At 43.1% G+C, this 23,482-nt stretch overlaps 1 protein-coding gene across 1 annotated transcript; it reads left to right on the forward strand.

The window, feature by feature from the left end:
- Positions 1-6,980: 6,980 nt before the first annotated feature.
- On the forward strand, positions 6,981-7,287 carry LOC148117881 (small ribosomal subunit protein uS14). Its single transcript, XM_087901630.1, has one exon. The coding sequence runs from the start codon at positions 7,010-7,012 to the stop codon at positions 7,178-7,180; it is 171 nt and encodes a 56-aa protein (XP_087757756.1). The 5' UTR covers positions 6,981-7,009; the 3' UTR covers positions 7,181-7,287.
- Positions 7,288-23,482: the final 16,195 nt, after the last annotated feature.

Consider the following 23,482-nt stretch of genomic DNA (forward strand, 5'->3'; position numbering starts at 1 on the left):
AACTGTCAGCTCTAATATTCTTGGACTATGTATATAAGCTATATAAATAAGCATACAATTTTTTATACTCCTGGGCCCTTCAGTATCTTAATCATATTGCAAAGTTCTTAGCTGTTGTAGATCATGATCATTTCAACAACTTTGTGGACAATCCTAATCTTTCTTCTGCTTGGCAAGACTATTGGTGATGTTTCTATTTTGTTTTTTATTTGATTCATTGAGCTTTTCATTTCTAACATTTCTGTTTCCCCTCAATCTCAATTTTCTCATTGCCTTTTTGTTTCACACTCCTGACTTTTTCATCCATATTGCCAATCTCCCTATTTGACTTTTTCATCCACATTGCAAATCTTCCTATTTGCTAACTTTTCCTTCTGTTGCTGACTCTCCTCTTTGGGTACTGAATGAATTCCTCTGCTTGTGTGTACTTTTGTGCTCCTTTGTTTTTGTCAACTCAACACAAACCTAGACATATCTAGAAAGAGGGAATCTTAATTGAGAAAAATGCCTCCATTAGCCTATAGGCGAGTCTGTGAAGAACTTTCTAGATTAAGGTTTTGTGTGGGAGGGCCCAAATGGCTGTGAGCATTGCCATTCCTGGGCAGGTGGTCTTGGAGTATATAAGAAAGCAGATTGAGCAAACAAACCAGTAAGCAGCCCTCCTCCATGGCTTGTGTTTCTGTCCCTGCTTCCAGGTTCCTGCTCTGCTTTCTTTCTCTGAAAGACAGTAATGTGGAAGTATAAGCTGAAACAAATCTTCTCCTCCTCGTGTTGCCTTAGGCCATGGCTTTTATTACATCAATGGAAACTCAAAGACAAACAAGCCTATTTCAGGTTTTAGCAAAAATTTTCTGAAATCTTCATCTGGTCATTCATCCCAACAGTATCTCTGAGTTTAGCAATCGGGAAGTCATGCTGCTTTGTTCATTTCTCCCCACCCATGTTTCTTGTGTTTCAATGTTGTAAACTCTGTGGATCTTGGAATTTTTTTCTTATTGAGACGCCCCGTTAACCTAGTACCACTTGGCCCCAGAGGAAAATAACCTGCTTCTGGAAGAAGCTTCAGAGTCTACTACCCACCTTATCACACCAGCTGAAGGTGTGTTCAACCTGCTGTTCTGGGCAGTGCTTCTGGTTTTCCCTTTTTCCATTGTCTTTTCTCTTCCTCCATTGATTTCTAAAATGTTTCCTCTATTTATCTCTTTGGAATAAAATCTAATTTTTTTTTCCGACTCTCTTTCTTAGACAGAGACAGCCTCTAGTCTACCATCCTACACTTAGAAGTCTTTCATAGTTTCCTTGCTTCTCACAAATACATAATGTTCCAGAATCTTCTCTCTTTTCTTTAATTTTTTTTTAACATGTATGGGGTGTTTTGCCTATATCTATGTGCACTATATGTGTGTCTGGAGCCTGAGGAGGATGAAAGAGAGTGTTGAGTCCTCTGGCACTAGAGTTATAAAGTTATAAATGGTTGTGGGTACTGGGAGTCAAACCTAGGTCCTCTGAAAGAGTAGTCAGTGCTTTTTTATTTCTTTCCTGCTCTTCATAACAAAATTTCTCTGTGTAAGAGCCCTGGCTATCTGCCCTGGAAACCACAATGCAGACCAGGCTGACCTTGAACTCAGAGAGGTCTGCCTGCTTCTGCCTCCTGAGTGCTGGCAGGCAGAGCTCTTAATTGCTGAACAGTCTCTCTCGCTTCAATCTTTCTTCTTCCTTTTGCAAAGCCTTATTATATAGCCCAGTGTGGTTGTTTGAATGAGAAATGTGTCCCATAGTCTTGGACATTTGAATGCGTGGTCTTTAGTTGGTGGCCCTTTTTGTGGAGACTGAGAAAGTATAGACTTGTTGGAGGAAGTGTGTCAGTAGGGGTAGCTTTGGGGAATGTCTAGTTCATCTCTCTTCTTACTCTTGTTATCATGCTTTTAACCTTCTGGAACCATAATCCCAAATAAATCCCCCTTCTATATATTGCCTTGATCATGGTATTTTCCACAGCAACAGAAATGTCACTAATATACCTAAGCTGAACATATGGTCATGGTCCTTTTGCATCAGCCTTGCAAGTGTTAAAATTACAGGTGGGTGCCATCATACCTGGTTTCCAAAGCGCGTGTGCGCGCGTGCATACACACACACACACATACACACACACCACACCACACACACGTATTTTCAAGGGGCTTTTGAGTCAAAGTTCATTTATATTACTATATATAACAAATTCTGTATATATAATTTTTTTTACTTTTTTATTGCTTGCTGGTTTACAATTCATATACCCCTTGGAATCCATACAGGAACTAGTACCTGCTATACATTCATGAGATGAATAGTGACTGGACAGGATGGGCTCAGAGCAGTGAAAAACTTAGGCGAACTTAGAGACTTTGAGCCCTTTCACAAAATGTTGAGACAGGAGACAGACTAAAGGTCAAGTTGACCAACATTGACAAATGTTTAATGAACTATGCTTATTACCACAACGAAAACTGAAAGGGAATGAAATCTAGGGATTCCAGGTAGTGGGATACATTGAATTTCCTAGACAGTGGCATGCCTGGAGAGAGAAGGGAAGCTCCTCACCCCGTCCTACGTATTTGATCTCTACTCCATTAGACTGATCTGTGTATCTTGCATTGTCATAGCCTCCATAATAAATATGTAAATGTAAGAAGTTACCATGGACTCTGACAGTAGCATACTAATGAGATCCAAGGTAGGCTTCATGGTATGAGACTTTTTTTTCTATCAAAGGTAGCTAGCCCGACAGAGGCCATTATTCCATAAAACTCCTCAACTTTAATCTCCCCAACTTGGTAAAACTTTTGTTTATACAAAGACCAAGCTGCATTCCCAAAACTTGATGGCCGAGAATCCTTTCCTTCATTTTCTTTGGCCCGTTCTTAAAACCTGACAGTTGAGAAAGATCCCCAAGCAATGGAGAAAGACATTTCTGTTACCTGCCTTAGAATGAAAACCAAGTGAACTTCCTGTGTGGGTGGGTTTGCTGGTCTGTTTTGGGTGCTGGTGTACCCTTTCTGTAAAAACAAACTGCCTTGACAAGCTGTTTTCACTGTGTTCCTGGGTTCCTTTGTACAACACGGAGATTATTGTTTCTAACTATGAGGATTTAGATTTATGACTAGCTGGTTGGTCAGAGAATATACTTGGTATCTCAAGTGGGTGTACCCACTTGACCTTGACCTCTCAGATTTGACGCTAGCCATCTCCACGTGGATAGTGTCCAAATTCAACTGAATTAAGAGCTGTCTGACTGTATTTAAAGAGTACTGAGAATTGAGCTCTTTCTTGGTATGTGGTGAAAACCTCCCACACATCAGGGGTCACGAAAGTAATCTGTGTTCATTACTGAGTGGGAACATAGGACACATACTTTGGTTTCTCCTATGCATACAGTTCTTAAAACAATTTCTCAGAAATGCTAGCTACTTCTCAGGCAGGAGTTTAATTACACGCTATAACAAAGTTAATCTCAGAACCAATTTGTTTTTAAATTTGAGGAAATTGAAGCTGAAAGGATGGGCTAGTGATGAGAAGCACTTCCTGCTTGCTCTTCCAGAAAACCCAAAATCTGTTCCAAGCACACACATCAGGGGTCTGACAACCACCAGTAGCCCAGTTCCAGGGAATCTGATATCCCGTTCTGAATTCTCCAGACACACACACACACACACACACACACACACACACACACACACAACACATATACATAAATAAAAATAATCAATACATTTTGTTTTTCATATGTAGTAAAGTGGTTCATAAATTAACAAAAGAAATAATTTATATGCCTACAAAAAATTAAATTTAGTGAAGGCCAGGCATGGTGGCCCACACCTTTAATCCTAGCATATAAGAGGCAGAGGCAGAAGGATCTCTGTGAATTCAAGGCTAGCCTGGTCTACAGTGAGCACACCAGTAAACCTACTATGATTATGAATAGCCACAGTACTCACAAGAAGATAGACGAGATACATCTGAGGATGTAGCTCAGAGGAAGGGTGCTTGCCTACCATATGTGTAGCCTGAGATAGAACCCCAAAGCTGGAGAAAAATTTTGAGACCAAGAGTAAAAAAAGGGAAGCAGGGTCATGCTAACTAACATACTGGAGCTTAAATATCAAACCTATACTCTGTCAAATGTCAGTTCTTCTGTGCCTTGCTTTCCTCTTTATTGGCTTTATTGCTTTGAGTAGACTTGACTTTGGAGAGCATGTTTTGTTTCACACAAGACATCAGTATGCATGTAGTCTCTTAAATTCCCCATCCTTCTGCCTCGAGTTTTCAAGTAGTGGGATTACACCCTTGAGCCACTAAACTGGGCTTGCAAAGCCAAGTCCCAGGGAGCACAGATATTGTTCAAGTCCTTGGTTTCACTGATAAAATAATTTTAAACCTGTCATGGTAGGTCACACCTTGGATCCCAGCACTCAGGAGGCAGAGGCAGACTCTGAGTTTGAGGCTAGTCTGGTCTACAGAATGAGTTCCAAGACAGCCAGAAATCCACCTTGACTGCGGGGTGGGGGGGGGGGGGGAGTCAGAAGGGGACTGCCAGGTGGTAGTGGCACTTGCCTTTACTCTCAGCAATGAGGAGGAGAGACAGGAAGATAGACGGGCAGACCTGTGAGTTCAAGGCCAGCCTGGTCTACAGAGTGAGTTCCAGGACAGGCTCCAAAGCTACACAGAGACCCTGTCTTCGAAAAATAAAACAAAACAAAAAACAAACAAACAAAAAGCTCTCTGCTTTTTTTTTTTTCAAATTTATTTGGTTTTTCGAGACAGAGTTTCTCTGTAGCTTTGGATCCTATCCTGGAACTAGCTCTTGTAGACCAGGCTGGCCTCGAACTCACTCACAGAGATCGGCCTGCCTCTGCCTCCCAAGTGCTGGGATTAAAAGCCTGTGCCACCACCACCAGGCTCTCTGCTTTTTTTAAAGCAGACTCAGTTCAGTTGAAGAACTCAAGGACAGAGAGAAAATGTGCCCTAAGGGACAGGGATGCCCAGAGTGGTTGGCTGGAGAAGGAAGTGAGGATAGCGCTTTCTGGAGGTCTGGGAACAGACAGGTTCAACAGTGTCAACCCTAAGAGAGGAGGCCTTTGGGGTTTCCGAGCATAGCTTATATTAAAGAGGCAGGTGTTCCTCCCGTTTCCTTCTCCTGTTCTCAGGGGTGGCATTTCCCTACTCACCATCACCGTAGCAGGTATTTTGTTATTTACATCAAAGGAAGTTACTGACCCTGACCAGCTTGTGGTTCTTGCTGGCTATGCTAAAGGTTGGTATCAGCCTTGCCATTGCCCCAGAAGAGGAAATCAGCAAAAGCCAGGCTGTGTCTGGTCCCCACATACTGCTTTTGACCTGCCTGGGAAGCAGAGGCCCTTTGTCCCTGTCCTCCCTTCCTGTTGTTCCCACTCAATTGTAGAATCATGGAAAAACAGAAGAGATTTTTTTCCATGTACTATTTGCACTGGTACACTGGCCTCCAAAGCCTTCAGTTTACATGGGAGTCTGTGGAAAGAGGTCCTGCATTGCTTTGTGCTAGGCAGCTTTCTGAACCGCAGCTTTCAGAACCGGCCTGGCTCCATCTTAATTATTTACTTTTATTTCCTTCAATTGAAAATAGATTTTCTTAAAATTCACCTAAAATATCCTGATTATAATTTCACTCCCTCCATTCCTTCCAGCTCCTGCCCACCTCCCCTCCATCTGGATCTACTCCCTTTCTACCGTTCATGAGAAAACAGACTTCTATGGGATAATAATAAAGATATAACAAAATAAAAAATAATAATATAAAAACTATCATCACATTAAGTTGGACAAGACAAACTAACAGAAGGAAAAGACCCCGAAAGAAGACACAAGGAGGCACTGCAGGTAGTGGTGGTGCGTGCTTTAAGTCCCAGAACTCAGAAAGCAGAGGCAGGCAGATTTCTGTGATCTCTGGTCTACAGAGAGAGTTCCAAAACAGTCAGGGCAACACAGAGAGACGCTGCATGAAAAAGCCAAAGGTGGTTGTGGGTGGGGGCACACGAATTAGAGACTCACTTATTCGCACATTCAGGAATCCCATAAAAACACTAAACTGGAAGCCATAATTTACAGATAATACATACGTGGAGGACCCGGTGCAGACAAATGCATGCCCTGTGCGTGTTGCCTCAGTCTCAGGGAGCGCATATGAAAATTGATCATGTTGATTTAGAGAACCTTGTTTTGTTGGTGTCATCCATCCCTTCTGACTCTTACACTCTTTCAACCACTCTTCCTTCGGGTCCCCTGAGCCCTGAGGGGAAGGATTTATGGAGACAACCCATTGATAGAGACATCCCATTTAGGGCTGAGTGTTCGAAGGTCTCTCACTCTCTGCGTAATACATGGCTATAGGTCTCTGCTCTGGCTCCCATCAGCTGCAAGAGGAAGCTTCTCTAAAATGGTTAAGTGAGGCACTGATCAGAATGGCATTAGGAGTCATTTTATTGCTACTTTTTTTCCCTAAGAAAAGTAGTATTTGGTTTTCCCCTAGGTCTGATCTCTGGTCATTGGTCACACAAGAAGTGTCAGGTAGAGGTCCCATCTTATAGAGTGGATCCATCAAATCAGATACAGCTTGGTTACTTCCACAAGCATTGTGACACCATTGCCCTAGCAGATCTTGCAGTCCAAACACCATGGTAGATCAAAGGGTTTGTGGCCTGGCTTGGTGTTTATGTTTCTGCTTTGGTAGGATATAGAAAACTTTCCTCCAAAGACACCAGACCGTAGGAGTAAAGGCTCTATGTAGGCACAAGCTTGACTTTCCCATGGTCAATGAGTTATGTAGGTGTTGTTTTCAGGAATGGGGCCTTGCCAGTTTCTGCAGAGCAACCTATGTAGTCTTGGCAACCATGTGGGTTGTTTAGAGAATTTTTGTGAGACCCCTTTAGCTAACAACTCCATTAAATGTAACCTAGTTGCCTTTTGGCTCGTCGGCCGTCAGTGAGGCAACATGGGTCACCAGCAGCTCTACTGGAGTCACCCGCGGAAGTTCGGCCAGGGATCCCGCTCCTGCCGCGTCTGTTCAAACCGCCACGGTCTGATCCGGAAATACGGGCTGAACATGTGCCGCCAGTGTTTCCGGCAGTACGCGAAAGATATCGGCTTCATTAAGTTGGACTAAGCGAACTTGATTGGATTCTTCAAGACTCTACCCAGTGAAACAGATCGATGCCAGTCTTTGTACATAAGAATTAAAAAAAAGTGAAGACCGTCAAAAAAAAAAATAAATAAATAAATAAATAAATAAATAAATAAATGTAACCTAGTCTCAGTACTGGAAGCTTCATTTGATGATAAATGATCATCAAATCATCAAAGCTGGGACTCTGACTCTCCCATTATTTGGCAATTTCATTTAGATCATTTTAATATATTTGTATATTTTAGAATGCTTCTATTATATTAGGTTTTAATATAATACCTAAATGGCCCCTAATTTTAGCTGTTTTCCCCCATATTCTCTCCTTCATCCTCTTTTCCCTTCCACCCCCACACTTAATCTTTCCATTTCAATCCCCCATCCATCCATCCATAACTATTTCTGTTCTAATTCTCCTTCCTAATGAGATCTATGTGTACCCCCTAGTCCCTTACTCTATACCTACCTTCTGTGATTCTATGGATTGTAGCTTGGTTATCATTAACATAACAACTAATATTTACATATAAGTGAATATATACAAATTCAATTTCCATGAGTTTGTAAGCTTTCTGTTGTTTTTATTGTTACTGTTGCTGTTGATATCCAACTTTAATTCTTGTTGATCAGATAGGATGCAGGATGATATTGTTATGCCTAAGTTACTGATCCCCAAATAAATTCACAGAGCGTGGTTTCCAATTTGCAAATTATATGAGTCTTTAATATACAAACTTGAGTTTGAACCACCCTTTTCCAGCATCCCAGTGTGTTGGGTGAGAAAAGTGTGGTGGCAAGCCTGGTGAGGAAGGAACTTTTCAAGGGGAAACGCTGTAATCAGGAGAGTTCATGTCCTGTTGTAAAGGGATTGGGTAAGGAGGGCATAGGGTAAGATAGTTTCTGAAGCCATTGGTCAGTTTTGGGGTGCAAAAACTCTAACAAAGAACCATTAATAACTGACAAGGTATCTTCAATGACAGGATGCCTCCGAAGAACATCTGGACCTCATTAAATTTATGGTCCTGCTTCCTAGTTCCTTAATTGGCTATTTTCAGGACATCCATTTAAATTTCTGCTACCCGCTACACATTTTCTAGAGCTGAGAACCACTCGCCCCCACAACCCGTCCCATTCATTGTATGACATCAGGTGAAGCCCCCTTCTTTAAAATGGAGTTTGCAAAGTCAGCTCCTCACATTATTTCAATTTTCTTTTATTTATTGAGACTGTCTTTGTGTCCATGTATGTGGTCAGTTTTAGAGAAAGTTCTGTGAGGTGCTAAGAAGGCATATACATTTTATATTTGAGTGAAATGCTCTGTAAATATGTTAGGTCCATTTGATTTATAACAGTCAGTTGGCTCCAGCATTTCTTTGTTCAGCTTTTATCTGGATGACCTGTCTATTGGCAAGAGTGGAGTACTGAAGTCTCCCACTATCAGTGTGTGAATGTCAGTATGTAATTTAAGGTGCAGTAGTATTTCTTTTATGAACTTAGATGCCCCTATGTTTGGTGGCTAGATGTTAAGAATTGCAGTATTAGGTGGTGGCAGTGGCACATGCCTTTAATCCCAGCACTTGGGAGGCAGAAGCAGTCAGATCTCTGTGAGTTTGAGGTCATCCATCCTGGTCTACAGCATGAGTTTCAGGACAAGCAAGGCTACACAGAGAAACACTACCTTTAAAAAAATTTCATTGTCCTCCTGGTGAACTTTTTCCTTTGATGAGTATGCAACATCCTTTGCTATCTCTTCTGATTAGTTTTTTTATATTTATTTATTTATTTATTTATTATGTATTCAATATTCTGTCTGTGCATATGTCTGCAGGCCAGAAGAGGGCACCAGACCTCATTACAGATGGTTGCGAGCCACCATGTGGTTGCCGGGAATTGAACTCAGGACCTTTGGAAGAGCAGGCAATGCTCTTAACAGGCAATGCTCTTAACCACTGAGCCATCTCTCCAGCCCCTCTTCTGATTAGTTTTTGTTTGAATTCTATTTTGTCAGATATTAAAATGGCTATACCAGTGTGCTTCTTAGGTCCATTGGCTTAGAACACCTTTTTCCATCTTTTTATCCTGAAATAATGCCTATCCTTGATGTTAAGGTGTGTTTCTTGAATGCAGCAGAAGGATGAATCCTGTTTTTGCATTCATTTTGTTAGTCTGTATCTTTTATTGGAAAATTGAGACCATTGATATTGAAAGATATCAATGAGCACGATTTGCTGATTACTGCTAATTTTTGTTCTGTTATTAGGGTGTATATGTGCATGGGTGTGTGCGTGTATGCTTGTGAAAGTCTGTGTTTGTGTGTGTGTGTATGTGTGTGTGTGCTTCCCCTCTTTTGATTTGCTGACCTGGATTATCTATTCCCTATGCTTTCTTGAATATAATTAAGCTCTTTAAGCTGGAGTTTTCCTTCTAGTGCCTTCTATAGGGCTGAATTTATAGATAGATATTGCTTAAATTTGATTTTATAATGGAATGTCTTCTTTTCTCCATCTATTGTGATTGAAAGTTTTGCTGGGTATAGTAGTCTGGATTGGCATCTGCGGTCTCTTAGAGTCTGCAGCACATCTGTCCAGAGTCTCCATTGAGAAGTCAGGTGTTATTATAATTGGTCAACCTTTATATGCTACTGGGTCTTTACCTTGCAACTTCTAGTATTCTTTCTTCATTCTGTATATTTAATGTTATAGTAACTATGAGTTGAGGGGAATTTTGCTGGCCCAGTCTATTTGGTGTTTCCTATGCTTCTTGTATCTTGAGAGGCATCTCCTCCTTTAGGTTAGGGAAATTTTCTTCTATGATTTTGTTGAAAATATTTTCTGTGCCTTAGATCTGGGTTTCTCCTCCTTGTTCTATTTATATTATTCTTAAATTTGGTCTTTTCATAGGATTCTAGATTTCCTGGATGTTTTGCAGGAAGGGTTTATAGACTTGTTTTGACTGACATAGCCATTTCTTCAATAATGTCTTCAGTGCCAGAGATTGTCTCTTCTGCCTCTTGTATTTGCTATGCCACAGATCATGGGGACCCTGGGACCCCCCCCTCAAAGACCACCAAGGAGACCAAATCTCTATGCAAAAGCAAAGAACTTTTATTCAAGCTCCAGCTTGGTCCCCCTGTGTGTCCAACACAGCAGCTGAGAGCAGAGTGCCCAGCCCAGGTAGGGTTTTTATCACAGTGGAGGTTGGTGGTAAGAATATTTTCAGGGTTCAGGACCCTGATTGGCTGACATTTGTCTACAAGTGTCTTGATGAAAGGAGAGTAGTTAAATGTTGAGTCAAGGACATCTGGTGATCTTATCTAATCTTATCTAATGATTGGATTGTGTGGAATGTCAGGTACTTCCCCTTAGATGCTGGCCCTCCCTGGGTGATATCAGCTTATGGCTTTTCCTGGAACCTGGTGCTACCTACCAGCTAACTGAAACCCAGGCCTGCATTTAAGCTGGTTTTTATTAAGTGTCATGGCAGTAGTGTGGCTAAGCTGCTCTGGGCCCTACAGTATTCTGTTGGTGAAGCTTGCCTTTGGGGTTCCTGCTTGAATTACTAAATTTTTTATATCCATATTTCCCTCATTTTCAGTTTTCTTTATTGATTTTAAGCCCACTTTCAGGTCTTGAACTAACTAATTTATTTCCTTCTACTGCTTGTGTTTTCCTGGATTTCTTTAAGGGATTTATTCATTTCCTCTTTTAGGATCTCTATCATATTTATAAGACAATTTTAAGGTCTTTTCTTGTGCTTCAGCTATGTTACAATACTCAGGGCCTGCTGTGGTAGGGTGGGTGGGCTCCAGTGTCAATATATGGCCCTGGATATATTGTTTTGATTCTGTTTTTATGCTGGCATCTAGGCATCTGACTCTGGGAAGAGAATCCTAGGTGCTGACATCTGGTGTTGTCTTTGTCGGCTAAATATTTTGTTCCTTGATCTCTGTTTTCTCTCTGGTTCTTAAGAGTGTGGTGGCTGTGTGTTGCCTGGTGGAAAATTTTTCTGGGGTCCTGATTGTTATGATCTGCTAGCCTGGTCTGTCACCTGGTGTCCCTTTAAGAGACAAGCCCCGCCCTCTCCCAACCCTTCCTCTTCCACCAGGGGAAGAAGATATCTTGCCTCCAGCCTATGCTCTCTCCTGAACAGGTAACTTCTGCTCCATCTCTCTTCCCCTCACTCTTCTCCCCTCCTTCTTCGCCCCTTCTCCTTCCCCTTCTCCCTTTTCTCCTTTCTCTTAATGCCTCCATAACCCACTAAATAAACTTGCCTCTCTGCATTATATATCTGTCTATCTCTCACCCACTGCGGTCTCCCACCTGCCAAGGTGACCATCAAGGCCTCAGGGGACTCGAAGAGGCCTGGGAGACCAGCCAAAGCCTCGGGTCACCCACCGCTACCACCTGTGGGACTGGCTGCCCCCGTGGGACCACCACCCCTCTTGGGACTGGCCTTTCCCAAGCCCCCACTTATATCTTTTAAAAAGAGTATCATTGGTTCCATGTCTCAGATTCACAGGAGCGAGGAAACTAGGGTGCTCCACTAGGATCTGCCGAGTCCTCCTGGAATAGGGTAGGGAGTAGGAAGAGCCCACAAGAGAAGGTCTGCTATGACTCTCGGGTGGGGCTGGGAAACTGAAAGACCTCCTGAGTGGAGAGACTCTCACTCAAGTCTCGGGATAACACAACCTCCCAGGAACTCACAAGAGACTGTCCTTGCTGCAATCACATGAAGTTTATTGACAGGACAGGAACCAGTGCACTGGGATGGAAACTCATTTCCTACGCAAGGGTAGAGAGTTCGACCTGAATAGCTGGGAGAAGAGGTATGTAAGGGAAAAAAAACCACAATTCAGTAATCCAAAGGGGGTAGGGAGGGCGTCATTGGAAAATTCCGAAAATACCAGTGATATTCACAAGTAGGTAACTCCCTGTTTCTCAAGATTATTCTCAAGATTATAATCTAATGGGCTGGAGAGATGGCTCAGCGGTTAAGAGCATTGCCTGCTCTTCCAAAGATCCTGAGTTCAATTCCCAGCAACCACATCGTGGCTCACAACCATCTGTAATGAGGTCTGGTGCCCTCTTCTGGCCTTCGGGCATACACGCAGAAAGAATCTTGTATACATAATAAATAAATAAATAAATAAATAAATAAACATTAAAAAAATATTATAATCTAACTTTATCTTCAGCTAGTTTCTGAAACAGAGTCACTAAACTGGCTAACTTAGATTTTTGGCTCTTCTTTTGCTGCTAGATTTTTGGTTCTATTCTTCCAGCTAGATGGGGTCTGAATTTATCCAGGTCTTTCAAAACCTTACTTGAAGGAATGGAAGGAGAGGTGAAGATCCAAAGTTTCCCCTTCCCCAGTCAGAGTGTCTGTGGGTTTCCAGGGAAAACCTGCTGGAGGCTGGGTTTGGGATAAAGGTAAGAGTGGAGGAAGGGAAGTAAGGAGGGGCAGGGCTATTTGATTCTCTGGAGCTAGGGTGCTCCCCTGCTGAGTTGGGAGTGAGATTGGAAAATGGATTTGAAGAAGCAGAGAAGAAAGTGTAGATCTGAGGTCAGCCTACCTGGTTCCCTGGCAATAGTGGCCTGTGGCTCCATTTTATAAAGCAGCTGTCTGACCTGATCTGGCAACTCCATTTTGGGTGCAAGCACTAAGGCAGACTGAGACGATAGTATATTGTGCAAATGGACAACCCCCAGAGGTGGGGCATGCAGACAGTTTTAAAAAGAACAACCCCACGCTACACAGTACACTTGTAAGGCATAGGCTGTCGGAACATAGCCCAAGCATGGAGTTGTGTGAGGAGAATTCTGAGTGCTTGTGAGAAAACTGTAAGGAAGCAGACGAGAGTCTTGTGACCTCTGTTCCTTCTAAACCCGTTTCTTGTTCTTGGATTGTGTTTTGTGCTACTCCCAGGTGTAGTAAATAGAAGAAGGCTTGCTTCAGATTCCCCTTTGCTACTTGTTTTGTTATTCAGAATTTTTATGACCTGAAATCACTTGAACTTTGTTCATATGCCCTTACTTATCCCTCAGAATATAAATTGTCTAATACTTTAAATAAAATTGAGTATTACATGAGACTTTAGTCTGTCTCATTAGGATCCATTCTCCCTGGTCCCCCTGCCTCTAGAGAGCTGACAATAGATTAATAAATACAAATGTTAAAAAAAATACCATCTATAAACTTATCAAATTAAATCTGGAGCAAGTGTGTTTTACCAAAAACATACCAGGCAAAGCAAGCCCTTGAGCTTATGAGGTATACCAACCAGACCATCCTCCTAACTCTATGTTATGAGTCTGTAAGGACAAACAAGTCCAGGAGTGTTAAGAGGAAATATTAAGTGAAATGTTATGAGTTTGTAAGGATAACAAGCCAGGAATGTTAAGATGCAATATTAAGTGACACACAAAATGAAACTAAAAAGTATGAAGCAATGTGTGCAGTGGTGATAAGAGTTTGAGCTGGTGAACAAGTGTGACGTAACTATATGATAAGCAGACATGTGTGTTAATGTAGAATTAAGAAAGTAAGCGGCCACAAAACCGTATAAAAACTTGAGGCCCACAGCCAGAAGACATTCTCAAAATGACTTGCTAGACATGCTGTCAGAGCGGTCATAGAGAATCCAACAAACCAGCAACTTCACAGCTGAGACCTTCCAAGAGCCAGAGAACTAGCTCTTGCCTGCGGATCAAGACTTGCTGATCCAGAGGTCTACATGGAGAGCCACGGACCATTATCAGGTCGTATACACCAATGTCTCAGTAAGATAGGATAGAAGACCTTGCCTAGGACATAGGAACCCTTGCCGAATGTGTGATGTGATTGAATGTGTGATGTGATTGATTGACTAGGATTGTTATAGTCTTGATGTTTACTTATATCTGCCATAGGAATAATTAGAGATTGAAATGATTGTTATAGTTTTGATGTTTGCTTATACCTGCTATAATAACAATTGGAGATTTGACTATTGGCATAATAAACTTGTTCCTAGAACAAACACTGTGGTCATCCTGAGTATTTACTTACAGACCTCTAAGTAAGGGCAGAATGCCCGCTCAGGAATAAGGCTCACGACACTCTACTTGCCTCCCAAGGGCTGAGATTACAGGCTTGAGCCATGAGGTTTAACCTGCAGACAATAGCCCAGGGACCCCAGGTTTTGTTTACATCCTTTGTCCCATTGATAAGAGTTTTAAAGCAGACTCATCAGGAAACAATGAAAGAAAAGGCATCTAAGAGCATGTCAAGTCAACCTCCATCATCCTATGTGAATCATGATTGCTAAAGTACCTCCAGCACTAGCCCTAGGTTTCATCTCTATGGACCACCCATTTTGTTCATTTTGCACCTGTCTGTCATGCAATCCCCTCTGACCTGAGAGCTCTGTGGCTTGGCAGCTGTGCAACTGGATCTCCCAACCCTCACCCAACCAACTGCAGTGATTCTTGGCTTCTTTATTAACTCTTGGAATAAATGGATTCTTTATTTTTTTTAATTAATTAAGTTTTAGGTCTCGATTTTTGAGTCAGAATCTCATTATGTAACCTCGGTTTGCCTGGAGCTTGGTGTGTAGACCAGATTGATCTCAAACACACAGAGATCCTTCTGCTTCTCCTTCTTGAATGCTAGATTTAAAGACATGCACCAGCATGCCTGGCTAAATAATATTTTTTGCTACTCATTAAAAATTGAGTTGATTTGTTTTCCCATCGATGCAGGATTACTCTTAATAAAACTATGTTTTTTACAAAATGCTATATGAGATATAAACTATCAGTCATACAGTGAGGTAGTTTGAATGAGAGTGGTACTCATAGGCTTATATGTTTGAATATTTGGTCCCTAGTTAGTGAAAATACTTGGGAAGGATTAGGAGGTGTGGACATCTTAGAAAAGATATGTCATTAGGGACAGGCTTCGAGGGTTCCAAAGACTCAAGCCATTCTCAGTGTATCCTCTTTGCGGTTTGTTTGTTTTTCAAGATGGGGGTTCTCTGTGTAACAGTCCTAGTTGTCCTGGAACTAGCTCTTGTAGACCAGGCTGGCCTCAAACTCACAGAGATCCGCCTGCCTCTGCCTCCTGAGTGCTGGGATTAAAGGTGTGCACCACCACTGCCCAGGTTGCTTTTTACTTTCTGATCGAGATGCAAGCTCTTAGCTGTTCCCGCCATTGTGCCTTTGTTCTACCACCATGGAGTGCATGTAACTGCAATCCCAGCTAAATGCTTTTTTTCATAAATTGCCTTGATCATCATGTTTTGTCCCAAAAATTTAAATGTAACTAATGCATGCAGTCAGAGGCTTCTGGAGACTCTTAAGTGATAATGTTTTCCATTTCTTGGGGGTAGATATTAGTCAGGGTAAATTAAAAACTAGACTCAAACTAGGCACGGTAGTGCACGCCTTTAATCCCAGCACTTGGGAGGCTGAGTGAGGCAGAGCTCTATGAGTTCAAGCCAGCCTGGTCTGCATAGTAAGTTTCAGGACAGCTAGGATTTTATAGAAAGACCCTGTTTCAAAACAAACAAACAAACAAAAAATCCCTATATTCATTCATTGTAGAATTTCGTTAGGAAATGTATCTGAAACTCAGTTCTGAAGTCAATTATTCAGTTTGCCCATTTTATTATCATATCTCATCTTGGAGTGATGTAGTTCAAATATTTATGAACAATGAATAATGAATTGAGTGTAATATTTATTTTAATGATTAATACTCATATAAATGGAAACTATGCTCAGGAATAAAGTGTGATTGGACCTCAGGGTTCCATTATAAATGTTTTGTGATTTTTTTTTTAACTGGAGGTCATGTGAAAAGTTGTGGTTATATGATGGTGTTTCCTCTTCTTTCTTTGAGGAAAGAGTGGTATTGGAAAGGGAATTTGAAATAATGGGAAAAGGGTTAAGAAAGGCAAGAGACTCTTGGAGAGGTAGCAATATTCAGCATGCATCTCTCAAATACCTATAACCAAACAGGCAAATGATTCAAAGGTAATTTGTTAGGGAATGAAAAAGAAAATCTATTTGGAAAGCTATAGAGCTAACGAAGGTAGAAACCATAACCAACAAAATTCACCTTTCCTTGGGACAGCAGGTATGGAGGCCATTGGGAGTTACAGGCAGCCAATCAGACAGGCAGGCATCAGACTGTTGTAAACACAGGGGTCTTTCTTTCTGACACTTGAGCTGCTTGTCTATAGCCACTAGTTACAATCTCAGTTCCTTAAATCTAAAGACAAGCGACTGACTACAAATTCTTACTGCAAGTCTTTTCAAAATAATAACTAATCCTGTGGTTAATTATTAAGATGCAAAGGGCTTCTCTCCCCTTGGAAAGATCACAAGTGACTGCTTCTTTGCAGAAGGACAGGGACACAAGAGCGAGGCGACTGCCCTGTGGAGGGCAGGAGGAAGCACCATTTTCTGACCAGCAGGTGTTGACCCCCTGGATCACCTCGGTCAGGGTTACTTTCTATAGCAGAGTCAGCGGGAGTCAACCCAAAGCTAGCAGAGCTAGAGACTTTACTTAGGTCTTCCCTTAGCAAAAGCACTGTGGTAAATGTTAGGCAGGTTGGCTCCAGGAGGGACTGACCGGCATTTCAGAAAATGGGGTATAAAGGACAATGGGTGGGCCAGCTTGAGTCCCTGAAACGGGGTGTAAAGATGCTGACAGCAGTTGATTGGGGGGGTGGTGTTCAGAGACCCAAAAACAGATGTAGGGGAAAATGAGCCATAGTGGTCCATAAACAGATAAGGGACAATAGGTGTTAATGGTGCATGTTATATAAGTCAAATAAAAACAGCTTCTCCGTGTAAGGATTCATAAACTTTGGGGTCCTTAAATCCCCCTGTATGTATTTTTGCATATTATACTGTAGTGAGGAGCTGCGGGCAGGCCTGCTTGTCATCCCGCACGGCTCCTGCGCAGCTAGCTTAGCCCCAGAAATAACAACACACAAATTGTATTCATTTAAGCACTGCCTGGCCCATTATCTCTAGAGAGTTAGTTACTGACTAACTCTCATATCTTGATACTAACCCATTTCTAATAATCTGTGTAGCACCAGGAGGTGGTGGCTTACCGGAAAAGATTCAGCATGTCTGACCTGGTGGCTGGCTCCATGGCGTCTGCCCCAATGCCCTCTTCCCAGCATTCTATTCTGTTTACTCTGCCTACCTAATTTTCTGTCCTATCAAAGGGCCAAGGCAGTCTCTTTATTGACCAATGAAAATAACACAATAGACAGATAACCCTCCTCCATCATTATACATCTATTATAATAGGGTGGTTTTTAGGTAAAATGGGCTTCAAGAACATGACCTTTTCCAGGAAATGCCCATCCCAGAGGACACACAGGGAGACACTGGTTCTTTCTCAAAGAGTAGATACACACAAGCGTACACACGATCGCTCACACACACAGACACACACACATGCACACACGCACGTACAAGATTTTCGAGTCAGGGTTCTCTGTGTAGCCCTGGCTGTCCTGGAACTCGCTCTGGAGACCAGGCTGGCCTCAAACTCACAGAGATCCACCTGCCTCTGCCTCCCAAGTGCTGGGATTAAAGGTGCTCTTGTCTCCTCAGCAGCTGTAATTAATTAAATGCTTGCTTTCTGGGTCTCCTGCTGTGTCTGGTCTTTATTATTTTCTTTCTGGAGCAGAACTAACCTGCTGCTGGAGAAGCTGGAGATTTCCCAGAAACCAACTGTAAAGATGCTGTATGAAGCTGATAGCCATAAAATGATTAAGCTTAGCAACAGGGGTGCCTAGGACTTGGGAGGTTAAGACAGGAGAATAGAGGGTTAAGGCAGTCTGGGCTGTGTGGCAAGAATCTGTCTCAAAACAAACAAACAAACAACAACAACAAAATGAAACAACCAGATGATTAAGCTCAGCTTCTAGCCTTCGCAATCAAATTGAAAAGACAGCTCATCAAAATGCAACCCAATGACACTGGAGTTCCTAATAGGAATATGTTGTTTTGGAAAGAAGAGAGGAGGGGTTGGGGTGACTCAAGAGGGATTCCCAATGTCTAGTATATCAGGCACCAAAGTCTGTGACAGAAGGTGAAAGAAAAGGTGGGCGATGGAGGTACATGCCTTTAACCCCAGCGCTCAGAAGGCAGAAGTCAGTAGATCTCTGAAGCAAGCCTGGTCTACAGTGAGTTTCACCATAGCCAGAACAACACAGAAAAATCATGTCTCAAAAAAAAGAAAAAGAGGAGGAGGCAGAGAAGGAGGAAGAGGAAGAAGAAAGGAAGGAAGGGAGGGAGGGAAGAGAGGAAGGAAAGAAGGAAAAAGTGCTCAGCTGTCCTAAATTTAATTACATGCTAAAGGATGGAGAACAGATAAGAGGGGGTGTTCAGGCTGGCAGAACTCAAGAAACCACTCCACAGAGCCAAACCTGTTGATTCTTCTTCTGTAAATCCTCATTTGTTGATAATATGTATTTGCCACGCGTGTGCTGGTGCCTGAGGAGGCCAGAGGAGCGAGTCAGATCAGCTGGAGCAGGAATGACAGGTGGTTGGGAGCTGCAGGACTCAAGCTGGGAACCTACTCGGGTCCTCTGTACGAGCAGGAAGCTCTCTCAATCCTGAGCATCTCTCCAGCCTCCCCTCCGCCCGCAGAGATTCTTGACTTGAAAGCCCAGGAGGAGAAAGACTATCAAGACATTGACAAATTGTGCTCACAACCTCCGTTAGCAGGAGCAGACAGCCTCTCCTAGCAGAGCTCTCTTCTGTCTCCAGACTTCGTGGGTGCTTTGTCTATAGCCATTGGAGCCATGTAAGTGGCATGGGTATCTTCTCTCTGGTCTTCCATTGTAAAATTGTCTCTGTCCTTCTAGATCTGGTAGCCATCCCCCTCCCCCGCCCTGCAGCTGCACTGTTTGCTGCTTATGGAGTTTGTCCCAGTGATGGTCCTTTAGCTGCTTAGCATCTGTTAGGATCAATAAATCCCTTTTATTTCAGAGAATTATTAATTTCCAGAATTTATATTTGACACAAGCAAGACTTTACCAAATGATTACGACACTAAAAATAGGCAGAGACACTCTTCCTATAAAATCAGTTTTCAAAGTCGGGCAGTGGTGGCACACGCCTTGATCTCAGCACTCGGGAGGCAGAGGCAGGCAGATCTCTGTAAGTTCGAGGTCAGCCTGGTCTAAAAGAGCTAGTTCCAGGACAGGCTCCAAAGCTACAGAGAAACCCTGTCTCAAAAACAAAACAAAAGGAACCTTCAATATGAAGAAAGTTGGTAAGGAAATGGTGCAGGAAAAGGAAGAAATGAACAAAAAGTCGAACACCGAATGAAAATGAACACAAGGAGAATGAAGGACAAGAACGGAAAGGCATGCGTAACCTGGCTTTGCAGACAGGGCCTTTCTATGTGTTGTAGGGTATTCACCAGAGAAGACTGCTAGATGGGTTTAAGCCAATAGGAAGCCTTTATTAGCCAGCCAGCGGCTACACTGGGTGTTTGCGATCCCAGTGTAGCCCCGAGTCTTTCTCATAGTGAGTTTTTAAGCACAAAAGTAGTGTCCTGAGTTGACAGACTTCAGCTAACAAGAACAGTTAGCCAGAAGAACTACAGAAGTCAGAAAGCAAGGTTAGCATATTTCGAGACTTTCCCAGAAAAATGGGCTTTGATGGGCTAGGTCTTTGTTTTAGTTTTGGCGGGTGGTGCTGTCTGTGTGCTGAGTGCTGAGTTCTACAGCCTGACTGTAAAACTATCCACTATCGGAGTCAGCTGTACTAAGGTCTCCAAGCCTACTAAGGTCTGGGGCCCTTTGCTATATGTAGCCCTGATCCGCATGGAACTCACTTTGTAGACCTTGAAATCACAGAGATGTGCTAACCTCCCAAGTGATGGCGAAAGAGAGAAAAATATATGCTGCATACTTATTTTTTTTCCTCACATAGTTAAACTACTACTTTGTACTATGATAGCTTATCCTTGCCTTGATAAATAGAGGACTATATGAAAGTTGACTGAGTTAGCCTTCTAAAATAAAGTATACTGAGGTCAGCTTTTTATACACCTGAGTGTTAAATTCCCCTTCCTCTTATCTTAGAATAGTACTTCCCAAAGCTCTGGTTGTCCTGGAACTTGCTCTGTAGACCAGACTGGCCTTGAACTCATGAAGATCTGACTGCCTTTGCCTCCCAAGTGCTGGGATTAAAGATGTGTGCCACCACCAGCTCCTAGCCTTGCAATAATGTTTTAAGAAATGATGCTGAAAGTGATGGCTCACACCTTTACTCCTAACACTTGGAAGGCAGAGGCAGGCAGATCCCTGGATCTCTGAGTTTCAAGGCCAACCAAAGCTATATAAACTCAGGTCATCCTGGGCTACAAAGTGAGACCCTGGTTAAACAAACAAACAATCAAACAAATAAATAAATATAAATGGAAATAGGAATAGATGGAGGGAGAAAAAGATTACCATATCTATCTGGTTAAACAAGAGATCCTATTTGCTAAAGAAAGAATGTTTTAACTGCAACCTCGATATTTGTTTCTATAAACATGTTTAACTATGGTTTTAATTTCCCTCTTGATGCTCATAGAACACAAAGGTCACTTTCAGAAAGTCACCTAGGCGAAGGATTTTTTTTTTTAATTCTTTTTCTCAGCCTATGGAAACTTCAGGGCAGGACAAGACATTGCAGAGCACTAACTCACCCCTGTCCATAAGTGTGGCATGAATGAAGCTAAGCACTCCAGTTCTCCAGGGGCTATTTAATTCCTCACTGGTCAGTTTTCTATAACACTGCATCTAAAGGCATCTGACATCACACTGTGTGGGCTTTCTCTAGTGTGTGCATGTGCCGTGTGTGCATGTGCCATGTGTGAGAGGGTGCCGAGGATTTCAGGACTGTTATGTTAAAAGTAATGTTGTGGATTCCCAAGTGGCTGCAGTGGGCAGCTGGCCATAAAACCACACCACAGGTCCCCGAAGTGGCAGCAGGAAGCAGACAGTAGGTCCCAAGAGCAGCCAGTCCCAGGTAGGGACTGGCACAGTCCCCTGAGTGGCTGCAGCAGACCACAAGTCCCAGGCAGGGGGGTGGGTGAGATACCTCGATGGGGCAGCCAGTCTCACGAGGAGAGACAGACAGAGACAGGAGAGACAGAGACCGATGGGCACACCACGAGACCCCACTGCAGGTCTCCAAAGGTGACTGGTCCTGGGCAGGGAGCCACTCAGAGGGCGAGAGACAGAGACACATATAGACACGCCATGCAGAGTGAGGTTGGATATTTATTTAGTGGACAGGGAAGAAGGGGAGAAGAACAGAGAGGCAGAGAGAGAGAGAAAAAGGGAGAAACAGAAGGGGAAGGGGAGAAGTGGGGAGAAGGGAGAGACAGACACTGCCTCTTCAAGAGGGAGATGGAAAAGGAAGGACTCCTGCTGGAAGCTGAAGATCTGCTTGTCTCGATCCCAGTGGAGGGAGTGGGTGTGGCTCTCTTAAAGGAACAGAGCAGACCATTACAAGGACGACTGAAGCTGAATTACAGGCAGTTGTAAACCTTTCAGTCTGGCTGCTAACAGCCAACTCAGGTCCTCTGGTAGAGTACTAAGTATAATGATCTGCTCTGTCCCTTTAAGAGACAAGCCACGCCCAGTCCCTCTACTGTCCACTGAGGCAAGCTTCTCTTCAGCTTCCAGCCTGAGTCCCTTCTCTTTTCTATCTCCCTCTCAAAGAGGCAGCTTCTGTCTCTCCCTTCTCCCCACTTCTCTCCTTCCCCATTCTGTTTCTCTCTCCCTCTCTTTCTCTCTCTGCCCCTTTCTCTACTCGTCTCCCTTTGCCCCTTACTCTACTCGTCTCCCTTCTCCCCTTCCCTTCCATAACCCACTAAATAAATATCCAACCTCACTCTGCGTGGCATGCCTATCCGTGTCTCTGTCTCTTGCTCACCATGTGGCTCCCTGCCTAGGACCAGCTGCCTTAGGAGACCTGTGGCGTAGTCTCGTGGCATGCCCATCTACCTGTCTCTCCTTGTGGGACTTGCTGCCCCTCGTGGCCCACTGCAGCCACTTGGGGAACTGTGCCATCCCTGCCTGGGACTGGCTGCTCTTAAGACCCACAGCCCGCTGCCTGCCACCACTTCAGGGACCAGTGGTGTGGTCTCATGGCCCGCTGCCTGCTGCAGTCACTGGGGATCTGCAGCATTTACTTAATCCATTACAATAAGAGCTCTTAGTAGCATTTTGCTGTCGTTTTCATAAGATTTAAATGTGCTTTCCTTTCCCTTACAATGTAACCCAGGGATTGGACATAATCACCATCCTGAAGTAATGACAGGGTGAGAATCTACCTGTAAAGTTTGGATGTTGGGCCTCTGGGAGATTAGGATTAAGTCCGGTCTTTAGAGTGCAGCCTCCAGGATTGAGCTTTAGAACAAGGGTGAGAAACTGATTACTCACAGGCACTCACAATGGAAAAACCTGTGCTGTCTCAGGACTTCCAGCAAGGCTGTTATCAGATGTGCACGTGAAACCCTCCAGGGAAGGGAAATGAAATAAACCTCTCTTTTTTGAAACATACCCAGTCAGTACTGTGATAGCATTGTGGTTGTTAGATACAGACTCATGAGGTTCAGGCTGGACAAAAAGGGACTTTTTGTAAGGAGCCATGGACAAATGTCTATTTACACCCAAGGGGACATTGTCAATAGACCAAAGACACAATGTCACCTGAGTCTATTTTAGTGAGTTTCTGAGATTATTGGAGCTACATTGTGAGGCACAGAAAAGCTTGGCCACACTGCTGCCATGACAGGCTTAATAAAAAACCATCCAAAGAGTAGGCCTGAGTTCTGGCTTACTGTCAGACATCACCGGGTTCCAGGAAAAGCCATAAACTGACACCACCCAGGGAGGACCAGCATCTAAGGGGAAGTATCCGACATTCCAAGCATCCCAATCATTAGATAAGATTAAATAAAATTACACATACCTATTGTCCTTTTGTCAAGCTACCCCTAGACAAATGTCAGGGAATCAGGTCCTGAAGCCTGGAAATCCTCTCATCCTAACATCTGCTATTATAAAATCCCACCCAACTGAGCTCAAGACGCTAATCTCGGATATATGGAGGGTCCAAGCTTGTACTTGAAATAAAGACTCTATGCTTTTACATACAGGAGTCAATCTCCATGGTGGTCTTTTGGGGGTCCCCGTGATCTGGGTATAGCAATGTCAGGATGGGTGACAGGTAACTTCGAAGTATGTGGGTGAGAGATTGGGTACAG

The sequence above is a fragment of the Myodes glareolus genome, chromosome 25, assembly GCF_982192425.1.
Source record: "Myodes glareolus chromosome 25, mMyoGla1.1, whole genome shotgun sequence".
Lineage (NCBI taxonomy): Eukaryota > Metazoa > Chordata > Mammalia > Rodentia > Cricetidae > Myodes > Myodes glareolus.

Coding starts and splice junctions, on each gene's coding strand:
- LOC148117881 (XM_087901630.1), top strand. CDS start 7,010: ATGGGTCACCAGCAGCTCTACTGGAGTCACCCGCGGAAGTTCGGCCAG.